General features: G+C 47.8%; 1 protein-coding gene across 1 annotated transcript in view; it reads right to left on the minus strand.

Annotated features, from left to right (window-relative positions):
* The window catches only part of LACTB (lactamase beta), an 85,344-nt gene extending 69,161 nt beyond the window's left edge, over window positions 1-16,183 (minus strand). Inside the window, exons 1-3 of the mRNA XM_075342660.1 lie at window positions 15,918-16,183; window positions 6,914-6,980; window positions 2,691-2,881 (exon numbers count right to left, since the gene is read on the minus strand). Coding sequence (XP_075198775.1) covers window positions 2,691-2,881; window positions 6,914-6,980; window positions 15,918-16,103 — 444 coding nt within the window. The 5' untranslated portion in view covers window positions 16,104-16,183. The remainder of the gene's footprint in view (window positions 1-2,690; window positions 2,882-6,913; window positions 6,981-15,917) is intronic.
* Window positions 16,184-17,759: the final 1,576 nt, after the last annotated feature.

Below are 17,759 nucleotides of genomic sequence, written 5' to 3' on the forward strand. Positions count from 1 at the left end.
AAAGGGTAACGTGTGTCATTAAGGCGCTTAGTAAAGCGCTTGTCTGGAAATGCTCTGTGCTTCTGGACAGCATCTCTGAAGTTAGAGTGATCGAAAAACGCACTCTGGGTACGTTTGGGAAACCTAAACTGGTGTTTCTCCTACTGTGAAGCCGACTCCTCTATAGGTGGAGTTGGGGGAGAAGGACTAGCACCTGGTTGATGGACTTTATAAGGTCATTTACTATGGCGTCCCCTTCAGGTGTATCCAGATTGAGAGCAACGTCAGGATCAGAGCCCTGAGCTGCGACCTCCGCTTCATCCTCCAGAGGGTCCTCATGCTGAGACCCCGAACCGCGTGATGCAGCCGGGGAAGGTTCCCAGCAAGCCCGCTTAGCCTGTCTGAGGCTGCGGTCCGTGTCGGAGTTCTCACCGTGGGATCTGGGTGCCACCCCAGGAGCCCTTTGCTGTACCGACCGAGAGGGGCCTGGGGATGATGAACTCACAGTGCCCTGGCCCTGTGTTACCGATCTGGACTGCCAAGCTTCTAGTATCTTAGCAGACCATAGACTGAGCCATGGAATGTGAAGCGACTCAGAGAGTTTCTCAGTCAAAATTGTAACTCTGTCCCTTCCATCTGTGCAGTGGAAACCGGCAGTACCACCTGAGCCGAGGGTCCCACCAGTGCCGGAGGCTCCGGCTGAGTGAGTGCCACAGGGGCCTAGCATTGTCACAATGAGGGTAGGTGGAACCTGCAGGTAACATAGCCGCACAAGAGGTACAGGTCGCAAAATAAGCCTGTGCCTTGGCACCCTTGCTTTCTGCGGACGACATGCTGTCGTCTCCTCTTAGAGATATAGCCAAAAGCAAATAATGCTGCCGAATAGAGAAAATGTATACAATATATATATATATATATATATATATATATATATATATATATATATATATATATATATATATATATATATATATATACATATATATACACTACGGCACCCAAGGGGGTCCAGCATCTGACTGGCTGCCAGCGATCTGAGGGGAGGAGTGAGCCGTGGGAGTGCCTAATAAAGTGCGGGCATCTGGTGCCCCACAGTGCTCAGTGAGGGGGGAGGAGGATACCAAAGCATGCTCCAGCCCTCACTGCCGACCAGTCGGCCGTCCCGCTCTTACCCCTGACTGGCAGGCCCGGGGGCGGGAGTACATGTACTAGGCCGCAAAAGCCGGGGACTAAAGTTAAAAGCGCGGCCGGCCAACAGGCGCGGGCGGCGCGGTAGTCCCGGCTCACAAACCACACAGCAGCCGCTGCGGCGTCTGAAACACAGGCGCTGCATGCACCGTCCCTAAGGGGACACAGAGTACCTCATGGATGCAGGGGCTGCAGAGGGAGCCCGGTCCCAGTAACCGGCGACCGGTTAGGATCCCACTTCTCCCAGAACTGCGGAGCCCGGTCTGAAATCCCCCACCGGCAGAAATGATTATAACAATGGCTGCCAGCGTTCTGAGGGGAGGATGGAGCCGTGGGCGTGCCTAATAAAGTGCGGGAAACTGGTGCCCCATAGTGTTCAGTGAGGGGGGAGGAGGATACCAAAGTATGCTCCAGCCCTCACTGCCGACGTCCAGTCGGCCGTCCCGCCCTTACCCCTGACTGGCAGGCCCGGGGGCAGGAGTATATGGTACTAGGCCGCAAAAGCCGGGGACTAAAGTTAAAAGCGCGGCCGGCCAACAGGCGCGGTCGGCGCGGTAGTCCCGGTCTCAGAAACCACACAGGAGCCGCTGCGGCGTCTGTAATACAGGCGCTGCATGTACCGTCCCTAAGGGGACACAGAGTACCTTATGGATGCAGGGCCCTGTCCCTGATGATATCCAGTCTCCTGTCCGTCAGATTCCCCCAGGGGCTGCGGATGGAGCCCGGTCCCAGTGCCTGGATGACCGGTTAGGATCCCACTTCTCCCAGAGCCCCTAAGGGATGGGGAAGGAAAACGGCATGTGGGCTCCAGCCTCTGTACCCGCAATGGGTACCTCAACCTTAACAGCACCGCCGACTCAGTGGGGTGAGAAGGGAGCATGCCGGGGGCCCTGTGGGGGGCCCTCTTTTCTTCCATCCGATACAATCAGCAGCTGCTGCTGACTAAAATGTGGAGCTTGTGTGCATGTGTGCCTCCTTCAACACAAAGCATAAAACTGGGCCCGTGATGCACGGGAGGGTGTATAGGCAGAGGGGAGGGGTTACACTTTTTAAAGTGTAATACTTTGTGTGGCCTCCGGAGGCAGTAGCTATACACCCCAATTGTCTGGGTCTCCCAATGGAGCGACAAAGAAAAACAAAAATAAAACCAGAATACTCAGAAGAAGGCGAAATAAATGAGCAAAAAGTGGCCACTTATGAACTGGTGACAATTCAATTTCTCTAATAAAATGTAAGAGTTTCCCCACTCCAAACCTCGGGTGTGAATAGGACACTTGCACGCTTTTTGGCAGGTATCAGTAGAGATGAGGTCACTGGCCTGGCCGATGATGTCATAGTAATTTACTGGTAGCCTAAGCAAATTTTATAACTGGACCATGGGAGAAGAGCAGCATTATTATATACAAAGATTAAAAACTCGGGGACATTTTTTTGGCAGAGTAACACAAGCCTTCTGGAAACCTAATATTATTATCACCACATTGCTTTGTTTCTACTTTTCTAAGTGTTGGCACCGTCCACACCTTTTCACCTTCAAACTCCTTTTCTGGGAACTCCGGTACGTACTTCTGCACTGGTGCGTCTAGATCGAGACGACCCTCCTGCCACAGTTTGGCCAGTGCTGCCATAGTAAAGGATTTGCTGATACTGGCTACACGCATGACGCTGTCTGGTGAACATGGAATCCGGTTCTCCACATCAGCAAACCCGAGCCCTATGGAAAAGAAGCACAGCATTCACCACTGCTTAAGATATTATACGGATTTAGCACATAATTTGAATGCCGTCTCTGTAAGTCTTAGAGCGATCGTAACTCCTCTACAGACCCTTACTACATTCTTACAAACCCGTTATTAATCTTCCTACACAATAATCTATATACAGTTAGGTCCAGAAATATTTGGACAGTGACACAATTTTCGCGAGTTGGGCTCTGCATGCCCCCACATTGGATTTGAAATGAAACCTCTACAACAGAATTCAAGTGCAGATTGTAACGTTTAATTTGAAGGTTTGAACAAAAATATCTGATAGAAATTGTAGGAATTGTACACATTTCTTTACAAACACTACACATTTTAGGAGGTCAAAAGTAATTGGACAAATAAACCAAACCCCCAAAAAAAATTGTTATTTTCAATATTTTGTTGCGAATCCTTTGGAGGCAATCACTGCCTTAAGTCTGGAACCCATGGACATCACCAAACGCTGGGTTTCCTCCTTCTTAATGCTTTGCCAGGCCTTTACAGCCGCAGCCTTCAGGTCTTGCTTGTTTGTGGGTCTTTCCGTCTTAAGTCTGGATTTGAGCAAGTGAAATGCATGCTCAATTGGGTTAAGATCTGGTGATTGACTTGGCCATTGCAGAATGTTCCACTCTTTTGCACTCATGAACTCCTGGGTAGCTTTGGCTGTATGCTTGGGGTCATTGTCCATCTGTACTATGAAGCGCCGTCCGATCAACTTTGCGGCATTTGGCTGAATCTGGGCTGAAAGTATATCTCGGTACACTTCAGAATTCATCCGGCTACTCTTGTCTGCTGTTATGTCATCAATAAACACATGTGACCCAGTGCCATTGAAAGCCATGCATGCCCATGCCATCACGTTGCCTCCACCATGTTTTACAGAGGATGTGGTGTGCCTTGGATCATGTGCCGTTCCCTTTCTTCTCCAAACTTTTTTCTTCCCATCATTCTGGTACAGGTTGATCTTGGCCTCATCTGTCCATAGAATACTTTTCCAGAACTGATCTGGCTTCATGAGGTGTTTTTCAGCAAATTTAACTCTGGCCTGTCTATTTTTGGAATTGATGAATGGTTTGCATCTAGATGTGAAGCCTTTGTATTTACTTTCATGGAGTCTTCTCTTTACTGTTGACTTAGAGACAGATACACCTACTTCACTGAGAGTGTTCTGGACTTCAGTTGATGTTGTGAATGGGTTCTTCTTCACCAAAGAAAGTAGGCGGTGATCATCCACCACTGTTGTCATCCGTGGACGCCCAGGCCTTTTTGAGTTCCCAAGCTTACCAGTCAATTCCTTTTTTCTCAGAATGTACCCGACTGTTGATTTTGCTACTCCAAGCATGTCTGCTATCTCTCTGATGGATTTTTTCTTTTTTTTCAGCCTCAGGATGTTCTGCTTCACCTCACTTGAGAGTTCCTTAGACCGCATGTTGTCTGGTCACAGCAACAGCTTCCAAATGTAAAACCACACACCTGTAATCAACCCCAGACCTTTTAACTACTTCATTGATTACAGGTTAACGAGGGAGATGCCATCAGAGTTAATTGCAGCCCTTAGAGTCCCTTGTCCAATTACTTTTGGTCCCTTGAAAAAGAGGAGGCTATGCATTACAGAGCTATGATTCCTAAACCCTTTCTCCGATTTGGATGTGAAAACTCTCATATTGCAGCTGGGAGTGTGCACTTTCAGCCCATATTATATATATAATTGTATTTCTGAACATGTTTTGTAAACAGCTAAAATAACAAAACTTGTGTCACTGTCCAAATATTTCTGGACCTAACTGTAAGTCAATGTGGTTAGCGCTATTTTTTTGCAGCGCTGAGGTCATGTGTTTATATCCCACCAAGGACAACATGCCAAACAGATTGTACGTTCTCTGTCTTTGCATCAGTTTCCTCCGGGTACTCCACTTATACAGATAAGGAATCTAGTGATGAAAAATGTCAGTAAAGCGCTGTGGAATAAGATGGCGCAATATAAGAAAGCATAATAAATTATAGATAAATAAGGAGATATTCTTTATCTTACAAGCAATGAACACATTTGCAAAGCATGTCAGTATGTCATTAGTTCCTCACTATCATCATTATTAATCTTTATCCTGACGTCAAATGCACAGATTCAGCAATTTACAGGGTGCGTGTCTCCAAAAGCACAAGTTGAACACACGGTATTGGGCACAAAGCTGATATGTTTGCAGTTTCACTCTGCAAAAATACATATATGAATTCCCAGAGGTGTAAATTCCAAAATGGGGTCACCTAAGGTGGGGGTCAATGCTCTGGCATAGCAGGGGCTATGTCATTGGAAACCACAAACTATTTCAGAAATTGTAGGGTCCAGTTTCACCTTTGTGAAAATAAAGTTTGGGGCTGAAATAACATTTCAGTGGGAAAATTTTATATATACTACATTATATATATATTATATATTTAAAATATATATATATATATATTTAAAATATATATATATATATTATATATTTAAAATATATATATATATTTAAAATATATATATATATATATATATATATATATATATATATATATATATATATATATATATATATATATATATATATATATATATATATATATATATATATATATATATATATATATATATATACACATATATATACATACACACACATATGCACATGTAATATTCATGGCCCAATGGTATAAATACCTGTTAATCACCTGTGGATCACTATGCTCGCTACATCTATAGGTAAATTCATTAAGGGGTGCGGTTTGTTGAATAGAGTCACTTTTGGGGATATTCTGTTGTTCTTGCACCTCAAGGGCTCTGTCAATGTGACAAAGCATCCACACTCAATTCCAGCAAGATCTGCATTCCAAAGTGGTACTCTTCCATTTTGAGCTTTGCAGTGTACCCAAGCAGTAGTTTCTCACCTCGTATGGGGTATCGGAGTACTCAGGAGAAAATGGACCACACAATGTCACCTCACAAAATAGTACATAAATAACATTTACAATATGTTCTCTTTACGGCACCATCATTTTTTTAAAGTCTGCGGGTGTGCTAACATGCTAAGAGGGCTCATAAGCATATCATAAAGGATCTACGTTTTCTAAAGATCCCTTTATCTATGCTATGGGCTGTGACGGTTAGTCAGGGATTAGAAATATGCACCCACAACTGATCGTGGTTTTTGGTGCATATTGCAGCTGACATGTTCACTTTAAGATATGTTGAAGCTCTCCAGAGTTATTTACATCATAAAGTGACGCATGTCAAAAACAAATAATTAGACCGGCTCAGGAAGGTGAAAACTGGCTTCAGAGGGAAGGGGTGAAAGGACCACCCGGGCAACCTGGTGCTTGTTCTCTGGCCTTCCTGCTACTATGTTTTGCCATCAATGAATACACATTTTAGGTAAAAAGATGTTTCTAATTCATTTATTCATGGGCCTGCATTTTAACAGATTTATTTTTACTTTATTTTGCCTTTTAAAATAGATGCCAGTTTTGTGATCAGTGAAAAACGGTCAATTCTCTAACCCGCTCGTCGGCCTGTAATTTTTTAGCAGGAAGATGCAGCATTGCACACTGGCCAATATAATGTATGGCTGACGGTATAACGTATGGACTAGCTGAGTGAATCAGTACAGAAAACACTTGTAGATAGCAACACCCTGTTCTTGTGTGTTCAAATGGAGATGAATATGGACTTCCCCTTTAAATATATTATGTTTCACTTGAGCTGATGAAGTATATGAAGCTAAAACAAACCACACAGAACTTGGCTTCTTTCTTTTTGTAGACACCATAATATTTGATCAGCTGACCAAAAACACAACTGTATGATATAAATGAGCGTTCTGTCCTCACATAACAGTAAATCCTCCTAATTAAGAAACACCAAAACAAATGTCTGGGAGAGCTCAGTCTCCGTTATTCTGCTTGTGCAATGTTACATGACTATAATGATAATACTCATAGATTGAAGATGAGATTTCAGTAAGACTTACCTTCCGACCAAACAGTTTGTCCATCTACAGAGACACCCACCACTATTCCTGGAGATCCCACTTCATCCTGAAAAATAAGAAGGTCACATCATCTGGCAGGTCATTTGTTGTCAAACCGAGCGCCAAATTACAATAAATAGCTTCACAGAGATATTCTAGTTATTGTAGACCTTACTTACTTTCGTAACCGTTTATAGATATCCTCAGAATCTAAAGGACACTTTACACACAGCGACATTGCTATCGATGTCGCTGGTGAAAGCACCCGCCCCCGTCGGTTGTGCGTCACAGGCAAATCGCTGCCCCTGGCGCACAATATCGCTAGGACCCGACACACATACTTACCTGCCTAGCGACGTCGCTGTGGCCAGTGAACCGCCTCCTTTCTAATGGGGAGGTTCGTTCGGCGTCACTAAGCAGCCGCCCAATAGAAGCGGAGGGGCGGAGATGAGCGGCCGTAACATCCCACCCACCTCCTTCCTTCCTCATAGCGGGCGGCCGCAGGTACGATGTTGTTCCTCGTTCCTGCGGTGTCACACGTAGCGATCTGTGCTGCCGCAGGAACGACGAACAACCTGCGTCCTGCAACAGCAACGATATTCAGGAAAAGAACGATGTGACAACAATCAACGACTAGGTAAGTAATTTTGATCGTTAACGGTCGTTCGTGCGTTTCACACGCAACAACGTCGCTAACGAATTCCGTGACCCCCAACGACATCTCGTTAGCGATGTTGTTGCGTGTAAAACCCCCTTAAGGTTATATTGATGTGTCCATATGGCATGCTTTGCTTGTCGCCTGCTATCATAATTGATGAAGTAATATTCGATCTCCCAGTTACCAGAGCATTGTATATGTGTTGTGTTATATAAAATTAATTACATATGGATTTATGTATATACACTAATTCCTAGACCTGCAATCACAATTCTGAGGCTTTCAATTGGCCACCAAATCGGAGCTTGCAGAAAACCGTGCACTTGCAGTTGAAGGAACCGGATTGAGGTGTATGGAATGGATATTCAGTGCAATATATGCCACTAAATATATCCTCACCCAGGGCATAGCCAGTACATGTACACTGGCAAAAGCTTCACCGAATCTTGCATAAGCTGGGTGCAATACAAGTTAGGGCGCTGGGCTACAATCTCACATATTGTAGGTCTGAAATGAATTACTTTGTCATTGTGGATTATATCTTAACAATGCACAGTAATACATTTCAAGTATACTTTATTCTATATGTTTTATAGCCCGCCGTGTGATCTCTTTAATGCTTTCTTAAGCTGTTGTTTTTTATTTCCTTTTCTGAGTATCTTTTATATATTAATAACTTTTGTGATCTATATGTGTACACCTCTGTAGCACCTTTTTTATATGCAGGTGCGTCTTTGCTACAAAGTCTTTAGGACATTAGTTTGTCATTTCCCTGGAAATGTTGACGTTTAGTCTTGTGGATGTTGAGGCATTCCACAGCTGCCACTATTTTTCCTGGTGTGCCAACCCCGCCTTACACCAGCATGTGTCCCATAACATCACCTGTGCCCTGACCAACGATTTCCTGGGAAGGTCCACTTAAAGGAGTTGTCCGACATAAACTAAAAAATTTTTGGTAAGCTAATCTGTGCTGTATTGTCATATAAATCACCCCTACATTGTTATTTTTTGTTTTCTACCTTTTGTTCCTCTTGAATTATCCCTTTATTCTCTGCAGCTCCTTGTTTACATTCAGCTCCAGCAAACTGACCACTTCCTGTGCCACACCTCCCAGTCACAGCTGGCACCGCCCGGCCTCAGTGTCCAGCCCCGCCCTCTGCCCGCCCCCTGCACACACATTCCCTGTCGGTATTCAGCCTCAGCACTGACCTGTTATCACTACAGCATTGCAAATAACAGCCCCACATCAGGCTCTGCACCACACACATCGGGCTCTGCACCGCACACGCACATATGGCTCTGCACACCACACATGCACATATGGCTCTGCACCGCACATGCACATATGGCTCTGCACCACACACACACACACATCGGGCTCTGCACCGCACACGCACATCGGGCTCTGCACCGCACACGCACATATGGCTCTGCACCGCACACGCACATATGGCTCTGCACCGCACACGCACACATATGGCTCTGCACCGCACACGCGCACATATGGCTCTGCACCACACACACGCACATCGGGCTCTGCACCGCACACACACATCGGGCTCTGCACTGCACATCGGGCTCTGCACCGCACACGCACATATGGCTCTGCACCGCACACACACATATGGCTCTGCACAGCACACATATGGCTCTGCACCGCACACGCACACATATGGCTCTGCACCGCACACGCACACATATGGCTCTGCACCGCACACGCACACATATGGCTCTGCACCGCACACGCACACATATGGCTCTGCACCGCACACATATGGCTCTGCACCGCACACATATGGCTCTGCACCGCACACACACACATATGGCTCTGCACCGCACACACACACATATGGCTCTGTACCGCACACGGCGCTCTGCACCGACCGACCCCCCCCACCCCCATCCCCATCGGGAACACATGTAGGGAGTACATACTCACCCGTCCTCGGTCCCTGCCGCTCCTGCACGTTCGTGAGCTGTCTGTGCTCTGGCCATATCAGCACAGTAGTGATGTCACCGCTGTGCTGAAGAGAGCACAGACAGCGGGACAGTGATGAGAAGCAGCGCTGCGCTGCTTCTCATCAGCACTTTCAAATGTACCGGCATCTGTGATCTGCGATGCCTGTACATTTGAATGTGCGATCGTGAGCAGGGGGCCCGGTGCTAGCACTGACAGCACGGCAGCCGCTGCCAGGCCCCTCCCCCAGGGCACGGACCCCACAGCAGTGCAGGGGGAGGTTGCGGGGAGAGTAAGAGGTGCGGGGGAATGTGTGGGAGGGTGCAGGGAAGAGGGGCGGGGCTCATCGCACTGTACAGCCCAGCAGGGCGGCAACATGCTGTTCCAGATTTGCATGTCAACATGGCCCTGCCCATGTTGACATGAAATGACCGGAAGCAGCAAAATCGCGGCAGGAGCGTTCACATGACCACTCTGAGCCGGGGGAGAGGGGCTGACAGCAGGGCAGGTAAGTGCTCTCTATCTACTTACCTGCCCCAATGTAGCCCAATAGGGTAATAAAAAAAAAAGTCAAAAGAAGCCAGATAACCCCTTTAACAACTGACATGTGGCGAAGAGCTTGTGTCTTGGGACGCTACATTTCCTTGAAGGCACACTGGGTGAACCTCGTGGAGACCAGGACTGAATCGGACCCAGGGACGGCACATGTGGTCCCGACGCCGAGGATTGCAGGCCTTAGTCCAATCAGGGTTTCTTTTACCTCATACACCAATTCCTGCACCAAATCTTCCTCCTCATGCTCCATCTCTTTTGTCATCTCAGAGCATTGTTGTCAATATCAGTTGCAGGCTGGAAGCACTGCCCCGGTGATGCAGCAACAGGCAATGCTGAAACTAATTTCTTTAGGGGACAAACAGCACCACAGAGTTCTGGAAAGCTATAACAGACCAGAGACATCTGTGGCTCTCACCGCGAAACCTTCTACCAGGCATGGTCATGTGTGATAATGGCCGTAACCTGCTGGCGGCGCCAAAGCTTGGCAAGCTCGCACACGTACCATGCATGGCCCAGCTGCTCAACGTTCTGAAAACCTACCCAGATTGAGTTACTTGTGAAGGTACGCTGCATGTGCGCTCATTTCCTCAAGTCAGCTACAGCTGCCGTCGGTCTGGCAGTGCTGCAGCAGTCCTTGCAAGTGCTAGCATACCGACTGGTGTGCAACATGACCATGCGCTGGAACTCCACATTACACATGTTGGCAAGGCTTTATGAGCAGCAGAGGGCAGTAGTTTAATATCAGCTACAACAAGCCTGTCGGTATTCCGGTCAGCCTCTGCACATAAGAACCGACAATTAGGCATGGATGTCTGAGATCTGTGAGGTTCTACAAAAGTTTGAGGAATCAACCAAGATAGTGAGCGGCGATGACATCATAATGAGCACAACTATCCCGCTTCTGTGTCTACTGAAACACTTGCTGCTCACAATTACAGAGGAAGCTTTGCATGTGGACCAGGTCGAGATGGAGGAAAAAAAAACACAGGATGATACTACCCAACCCTGCCTCATCTGATCTTTTAAGAGCACTGTTTGTGTGATAAGGAGTAGGATTAACTGAGGAGGATGTGGAACAGGAGATGGTTACCTGCGCTACAGAGGGTACTATCCATAACAGGTTCATGCCGTCTGTTCAGTGGGATGGGCTGAAGAGGAGGAGGAGATGGATAGTCGTCCATATGGTGGGGACAGGGAAGTCTTGTCTATTGGGAGTTTGGCACACGTCTGACTTTATGTCCCGCTGCCTTTCCTGTGAACCCCGCATTTTGGCCAACACTGATTACTGGCTGTTCCCCCTTCTCAACCTACACTACAAAGAAAACCTTACATCTCACCTTCCTGCAGCAGAGAGGGCTTGTAAAATAGTGCAATACCCGAAGTGCCTAGTTGAACAATTAGTACAAAATTTCCCATCTGACAACGCTGCCGGCAGCATTTCATTAAACCCTCCCAGTGCTCAGGCCCTTATGCGCAGAGTGAGAAAGACGGAAAAGTTTTGGAAAATGATGAAAGAGTATCTAGCCTACCGTAGCAGCATCTTCCATGATTCCTCTGTGCAGTACAATTATTGGATATCCAAGGTGGACACGTGGCATGAACTCTTCCTCTACGCCTTGGAGGTGCTGGCCTGCCTTGTCAGAGCAGGTTTTTAGTGCCGATGGGGGCATAATAACTGATAGGCTTATCTACCTGTCAACTGAAAATGCTGACATGATGACTTGTCAAAATGAACAAGGCTTGGTTTGTGCCAGACTTCTCAACCCCACGGAATGACAGCAGAGGAACCTAAAGTCAACTCAAATGTTCCTTTTTGTTTTCTAGTGTTGTCTCATGCACTCCTTCCCACCAAAAAAGGTTAATGGTTCATGGTTTCTTCTTTTTCTTGTTCTCCTCCTCATCTTGCACCATTTTAGCAGGATCATCATGCGGCCCTCATGCAAAATTTTTAGAGGGTCATCAGGCGGCCCTTGCTCCAGATTTTAAGAGGGTAAATAGATGGCCCTCACTCATAATTTTTATAGTCATCATGTGACCCTCACTCTTTATTTGTCCAGGGTGGGTATGATGCCCTCCTTCATCATTTTTTTCATGCAGTGGATGAGGAATACCTCTACAATTCTCTTACATATAGTGCATAGTCTTCACCAATCTAGCATTCCCACTCCCTATAAATGGGGAAAAAAATGCTTTCTGCGGCCCTCTTCTATTTGTCTTCCAGGGTGTATTGCAGTCCTTCCTTCTAATTTTTGGCAGCGTTTTCACTTACTTCATAGTCTTTATGAGTCTAGGTGTCCAAACACCTAACATTTTATAGACTGTGTATGGTGTATAAAGCCCTCTTTTATGTCTAATACAGGGTGTATCGGGGTCCCTCTTCCTTCTAATTTTTGTCAGTTCTTGCATTGTCTGCATAGGTTAATTGAGTTTCATAGTCTCCTTCATACATTAAACAGGATGTTTCTGACTACGTCACACATACCACCTATCAATTTTTCCTTCATTTGTAAATGATTAAGTTTTCTGCTTACTGGATCAGTTTCAAATGGAAAATAAATAGCTATCAGTAACGGGTCCTTTTCCATAAACTCCAATGTAAAAAAAAAAAAGATCCTGCCAAAATAATTTTCTATTTTTTTTTTTTTTTCAAATCGGATAACAAAGTTATGCACTATTTATCTGCAAATAAACCCTATATCTGCAAGCAAATAGTGTTTCTGGAGGAGACACATTCCCTAAGGGAATCTGTCAGCAGTTTTTTGCTATGTAATGTGACGACAGCATGATGTAGGGGTTAAAACACTAAATTCAGCAATTTGTTACTTATCAAGCTGTGTGCTGTTGTTTAATTATAGTGAGGGTTTTATCACCAGGAGATTATTACTGCCTGGCTTAAGCTGGTGTCACACATAACGACGACGACAACGACGTCGCTGCTACGTCACCATTTTCTGTGACGTTGCAGCGACGTCCCGTCGCTGTCGCTGTGTGTGACATCCAGCAACGACCTGGCCCCTGCTGTGAGGTCGCCGGTCGTTGCTGAATGTCCAGCTTCATTTTTTGGTCGTCACTCTCCCGCTGTGACACACACATCGCTGTGTGTGACAGCGAGAGAGCGACGAAATGAAGCGATCAGGAGCCGGCACTGGCAGCTGCGGTAAGCTGTAACCAGCGTAAACATCGGGTAACCAAGGGAAGACCTTTCCCTAGTTACCCGATGTTTACGCTGGTTACCAGCCTCCGCTCTTGCTGCCAGCGCCGGCTCCTGCACTGTGACATGTGGCTGCAGTACGCATCGGGTAATTAACCCGATGTATACTGTAGCAAGGAGAGCAAGGAGCCAGCGCTAAGCAGTGTGCGCGGCTCCCTGCTCTCTGAACTGTGACATGTAGCTGCAGCACACATCGGGTTAATTAACCCGATGTGTACTGTAAGAGAGCAAGGAGCCAGCGCTAAGCGCGGCTCCCTGCTCTCTGCACATGTAGCACAGCGACGTTATGATCGCTGCTTCTGCTGTGTTTGACAGCTAAGCAGCGATCATAACAGCGACTTACAAGGTCGCTGTTACGTCACCGAAAATGGTGACGTAACAGCGACGTCGTTGTCGCTGTCGCTTAGTGTGACACCAGCTTTACAGTGCAGAGCCTGTGTTTGACTATTCCCCATTCTCTGATAAGCTCACTATCCACAGACAATGTACAGAAAGGTGTGGTGTGGCGAGGTAAGCTTTCTGAGCTCTGCTACATCTAAGAACTCTATGTCACAGCTGCTGCACCCAGTAAACTAAGTGATACATCACTAGAATCAGGATTTATTTTCCTACATTTTGCTGCCCACAGATGAGGTAGCAAAACCTGGTGACAGATTTCCTTTAACTTAAAGGAAATCTGTCACCAGGTTTTTGCTACTTCATCTGGGAGCAGCATAATTTAGGTAAGGAACTTCTGAATGTAACCATGTTTCTCTTAGATCACTGTGTGCAGTTCTGACTTTATCTCAGAATTGAGTGTAGCAGAGCCGAAAGCTGTCGTCGCCCACACCAGGCTCTCAGTGATTGTGCATTGACTGTGAGGTGTCAATCACAGCAGGTAGGGTAAAGGACTGCTCTGTGCGCACAGGAGACACACCAATGTTAATCACAGGGCAACAAAGGCACACAGATAAAAGAAACACAAAGGTTTTTACTTTTTAACCCTCGCAGCATGCTGTCCTCAGCTTACATTGCAAAATCCTGGTGACCGATTCCCTTTAAAGTTTATCTTTTGAGCGTAGTAGAAAATTAAAATAAGCAGACAAGCAGTCAGATATGTAACCAAACCTAAGATTGCTATAATCATGGAAAGAAATGTGCAGGATATGATCACATCTGTCAAAACTGCCTTCCTAGCACACAAGGTTATGTACCCGAAAGTGGCCAGTCATGATGGATGCAAAGGTGTCCATCCACCACAACAGGGACCCACCGAAAGGAAACAGATATTCCATGGAGTACATTTCCTTACATCTTTGTGATAGTTGTCTGTACAGGAATGCCCAGTCTGCTCCGCATTCTAATACAAGGACCCTGACGAGTATAAAAAAACCTCCATTAATTGGAAGATATGGGGGTTAATCTTCAGGTTAATAGGGGTCTAAAGCTGCCCGGTTGCCAGGTGAAAATGAAGTTTATTCTTCCCGGCAGTCTCCGGCTTTCAGTCACTAGTCACTGCTCAGAACATAGTGGATGGTGGCTGTAACCACGCCCCGGCACTAACTGACAACCAGCTTCATAGTGCATGAGTACAAAGCCAGTTGTCAGTCAGTGCCGGGGCGTTGTCACAGCTGCCATCCACTATGTTCTGAGCAGTGACTGAAAGCCGGAGGAATAATCTTCATTTCCACCTGGCAGCTTTAGAATGCTATTAACCTGTGGATTAACTCCCCTATCTGCAGGTTAATAGCGCTGTTTTTGCTAGACGAAACGCGAAAGAACACCCTGAGCCTCCGACTGCTGAATGAAGGGCCTATGGGAACATTACAGTACACGCCAGGAAACGCTCCTGATATATACTGTAGGCGAAGAGTGCAAACGCAGTGTGCACTGGGCCTTGCTCCTGAAAACAAGAATAAGGTGCTGAAATTCCAACTGGCTGGTTCTGGTCTCCCTTGGGGTGACGGGAAGACCCCCCTATACATCAGGTTTGTAGCCGATGTATTTGGAGGTCGCTGGGTGTGGCCTACGTTCATCTAATGCAGTGGTTCCCAAACTCCGGTCCTCACAGACCCCAACAGGTCATGTTTTCAGGATGTCCTTAATATAGCACAGGTGATGCCTTGATAATGATTCATCACCTGTTCAATAGTCAGGAAATCCTGAAAACAGGACCTGTTGGGGGCCATGAAGATTGGAGTTTGGGAACCACTGATCTAACGTGTGTGGGGCATTGTGGGGACGTGATGATGATGAATGATATGGACCGATGTGGTTATGGCTCAGGGGGGGTGACCAGGGATACTTTCCTGACCGATCAGACATTACTTTGTTGTTTTGTGCTGGGGTCCTAGAGTGGGGCCTGAGACCCCCTTAGTGATAGTGACCCCCAGCTCACACTCTTTCAACACTACTTTTCTATAAGCAGTGAAGAATATTCCTGACAAACCTCCTACAATAGTGAAAATCAGCACAGACACGAATGATGTGAGGTCACTGGTGCAGAGGTGACCAGAGGGGCACAGCACATAGGACACTGTGGGGGGCAGTGATAGGGCATAACCCTGCCCTGGGAAGTGGTGTCACCTGTGCACACTGCGCTGCAGCCTATGTGGGCGCCATACAGTGCTCCATGACGCTTTACCTTCACTCTGCTGAGCAGCTCCCTGCTCCTGACTATAGCTGTGCTGTAGGCCGCACGGACTCGCTTTTTTTTCTGCCCGTCTTCCTCTCCGGGCCCTTCAGCAACTTGAGCCGCTGCTACAGCGAGCCCGAGGCCCAGCAGGACCCGGGGAAGGCCGCGGGCAGGTCGTGTTATTCGGGAGAACATTCGGCCGCCCTGCACCGCCTGTGCTGAATGTTACACACAAAACCGGGCTCCAAAACAGGCGAGACCGAGGAGGGCTGGGCCTTACATTCCCCCCTGCGAAGATGTGGTACAGGCCAATACTATGATAAAGTAGCGCAGGACTGATCCAAAAGGTGCATTCCGGGGGTGTTCTATATTGAGACGCAGCTCAGTGTGCACTACAGAGGGACCATACATTGCAGCGTACAGTACACGTGTCCTTATAAATACTGTGCAGTGCACGTGTCATCAGGTCAGTGCATGGAGACGTATGGCTCCACATACCGGTGATTCCTCGTATGGTACCATTGCCGCCCTATGTAGTGGACGTGCTTGAGGAGGCTCCCATGGTATGAATACACACTGACCGCCATCTATGTATATAATTGCCTTATTCTGTCTGTCTGTCTGTCTTGCTCCAAAATTCTGTCCTTACCGCGACAAGCGTCTCATTGGCAGCTCGCCTCGGCTCCGCCCCCCCGCACGGATTGGCCGCTCGCCTCGCCTCCGTCCCCCGCACGGATTGGCCGCTCGCCCAGGCTCCCCCCCCACACGGATTGGCCTCTCGCCCCGGCCCCCTTCACGCATTGGCAACTCGGCCACGCCCCGCCCCCTCACGCATTGCACGCTCGCTCTGGCCCCGCCCCCCGCACGCATTCCCCGAACCGATAGGAGCCCCGACTCCCAGGTCAGTGCTGTAGCCCCGGGAGCCCACATCAGCGTACGCCGCCAACCCAGCCGACACATACCCTCGCATTGCTGGGGTTGCCGGCGTACGCTGGTGTGGGCTCCCGTGCGAGCGGGGGGTGGGGTACGCTGGTAACCATGGTACACCGAGTAATATTGTGTAGCATGGTTACCAGCGTACACCGGCTCCCAGGTGAGCGCATCAAGGTCCTGCAGCGGCGGAACACACACACACATAAGAGCAGACACACACACATCAGATCACACTCACTCTCACATACACCTCACACACACATCAGATCGCATCCACACACTCACAACATCCCGTGATATCGCTTGCTTCTCGGCGGCGATACTGTGCAGTGACCTTCCAGGACCTGCCGGAGGATCACATGGCCAGAAGCATGTGGTATCTCCGGATGTTGTGATTGTGTGAGCGCGTATGTGCGATATCGTCAGTGTGTGTGTTTGAGTGTATGCGATCAGATGTGTGTGAGTGTGTTCTGATGTGTGAGTGTGTGTGTGTGAGTGTATGCGATCGGATCTGTGAGTGTCGGCAGAGGAGCACGGCGTGCAGCACAGCTGCTGGGACGGCCCACCGGTGGGCACAGGGAGAAGTGGTGTGTGTGTGTGAATGTATGCGATCAGATGTGTGCGTGTATACTGTCTGATGTGTGACTGTGGAGCACGATGGGCAGTGCGCAGCATGGGGGATGGAGCACGATGGGCAGTGCGCAGCATTGGGGATGGAGCACGATGGGGAGTGCGCAGCATGGGGGATGGAGCACGATGGGGGGTGCGCAGCATGGGGGATGGAGCACGATGGGGCGTGCGCAGCATGGGGGATGGAGCACGATGGGGAGTGCGCAGCATGGGGGATGGAGCACGATGGGGAGTGCACAGCATGGGGGATGGAGCACGTTTGGGAGTGCGCAGCATGGGGGATAGAGC

This window comes from Anomaloglossus baeobatrachus, chromosome 4, assembly GCF_048569485.1.
Source record: "Anomaloglossus baeobatrachus isolate aAnoBae1 chromosome 4, aAnoBae1.hap1, whole genome shotgun sequence".
NCBI lineage: Eukaryota > Metazoa > Chordata > Amphibia > Anura > Aromobatidae > Anomaloglossus > Anomaloglossus baeobatrachus.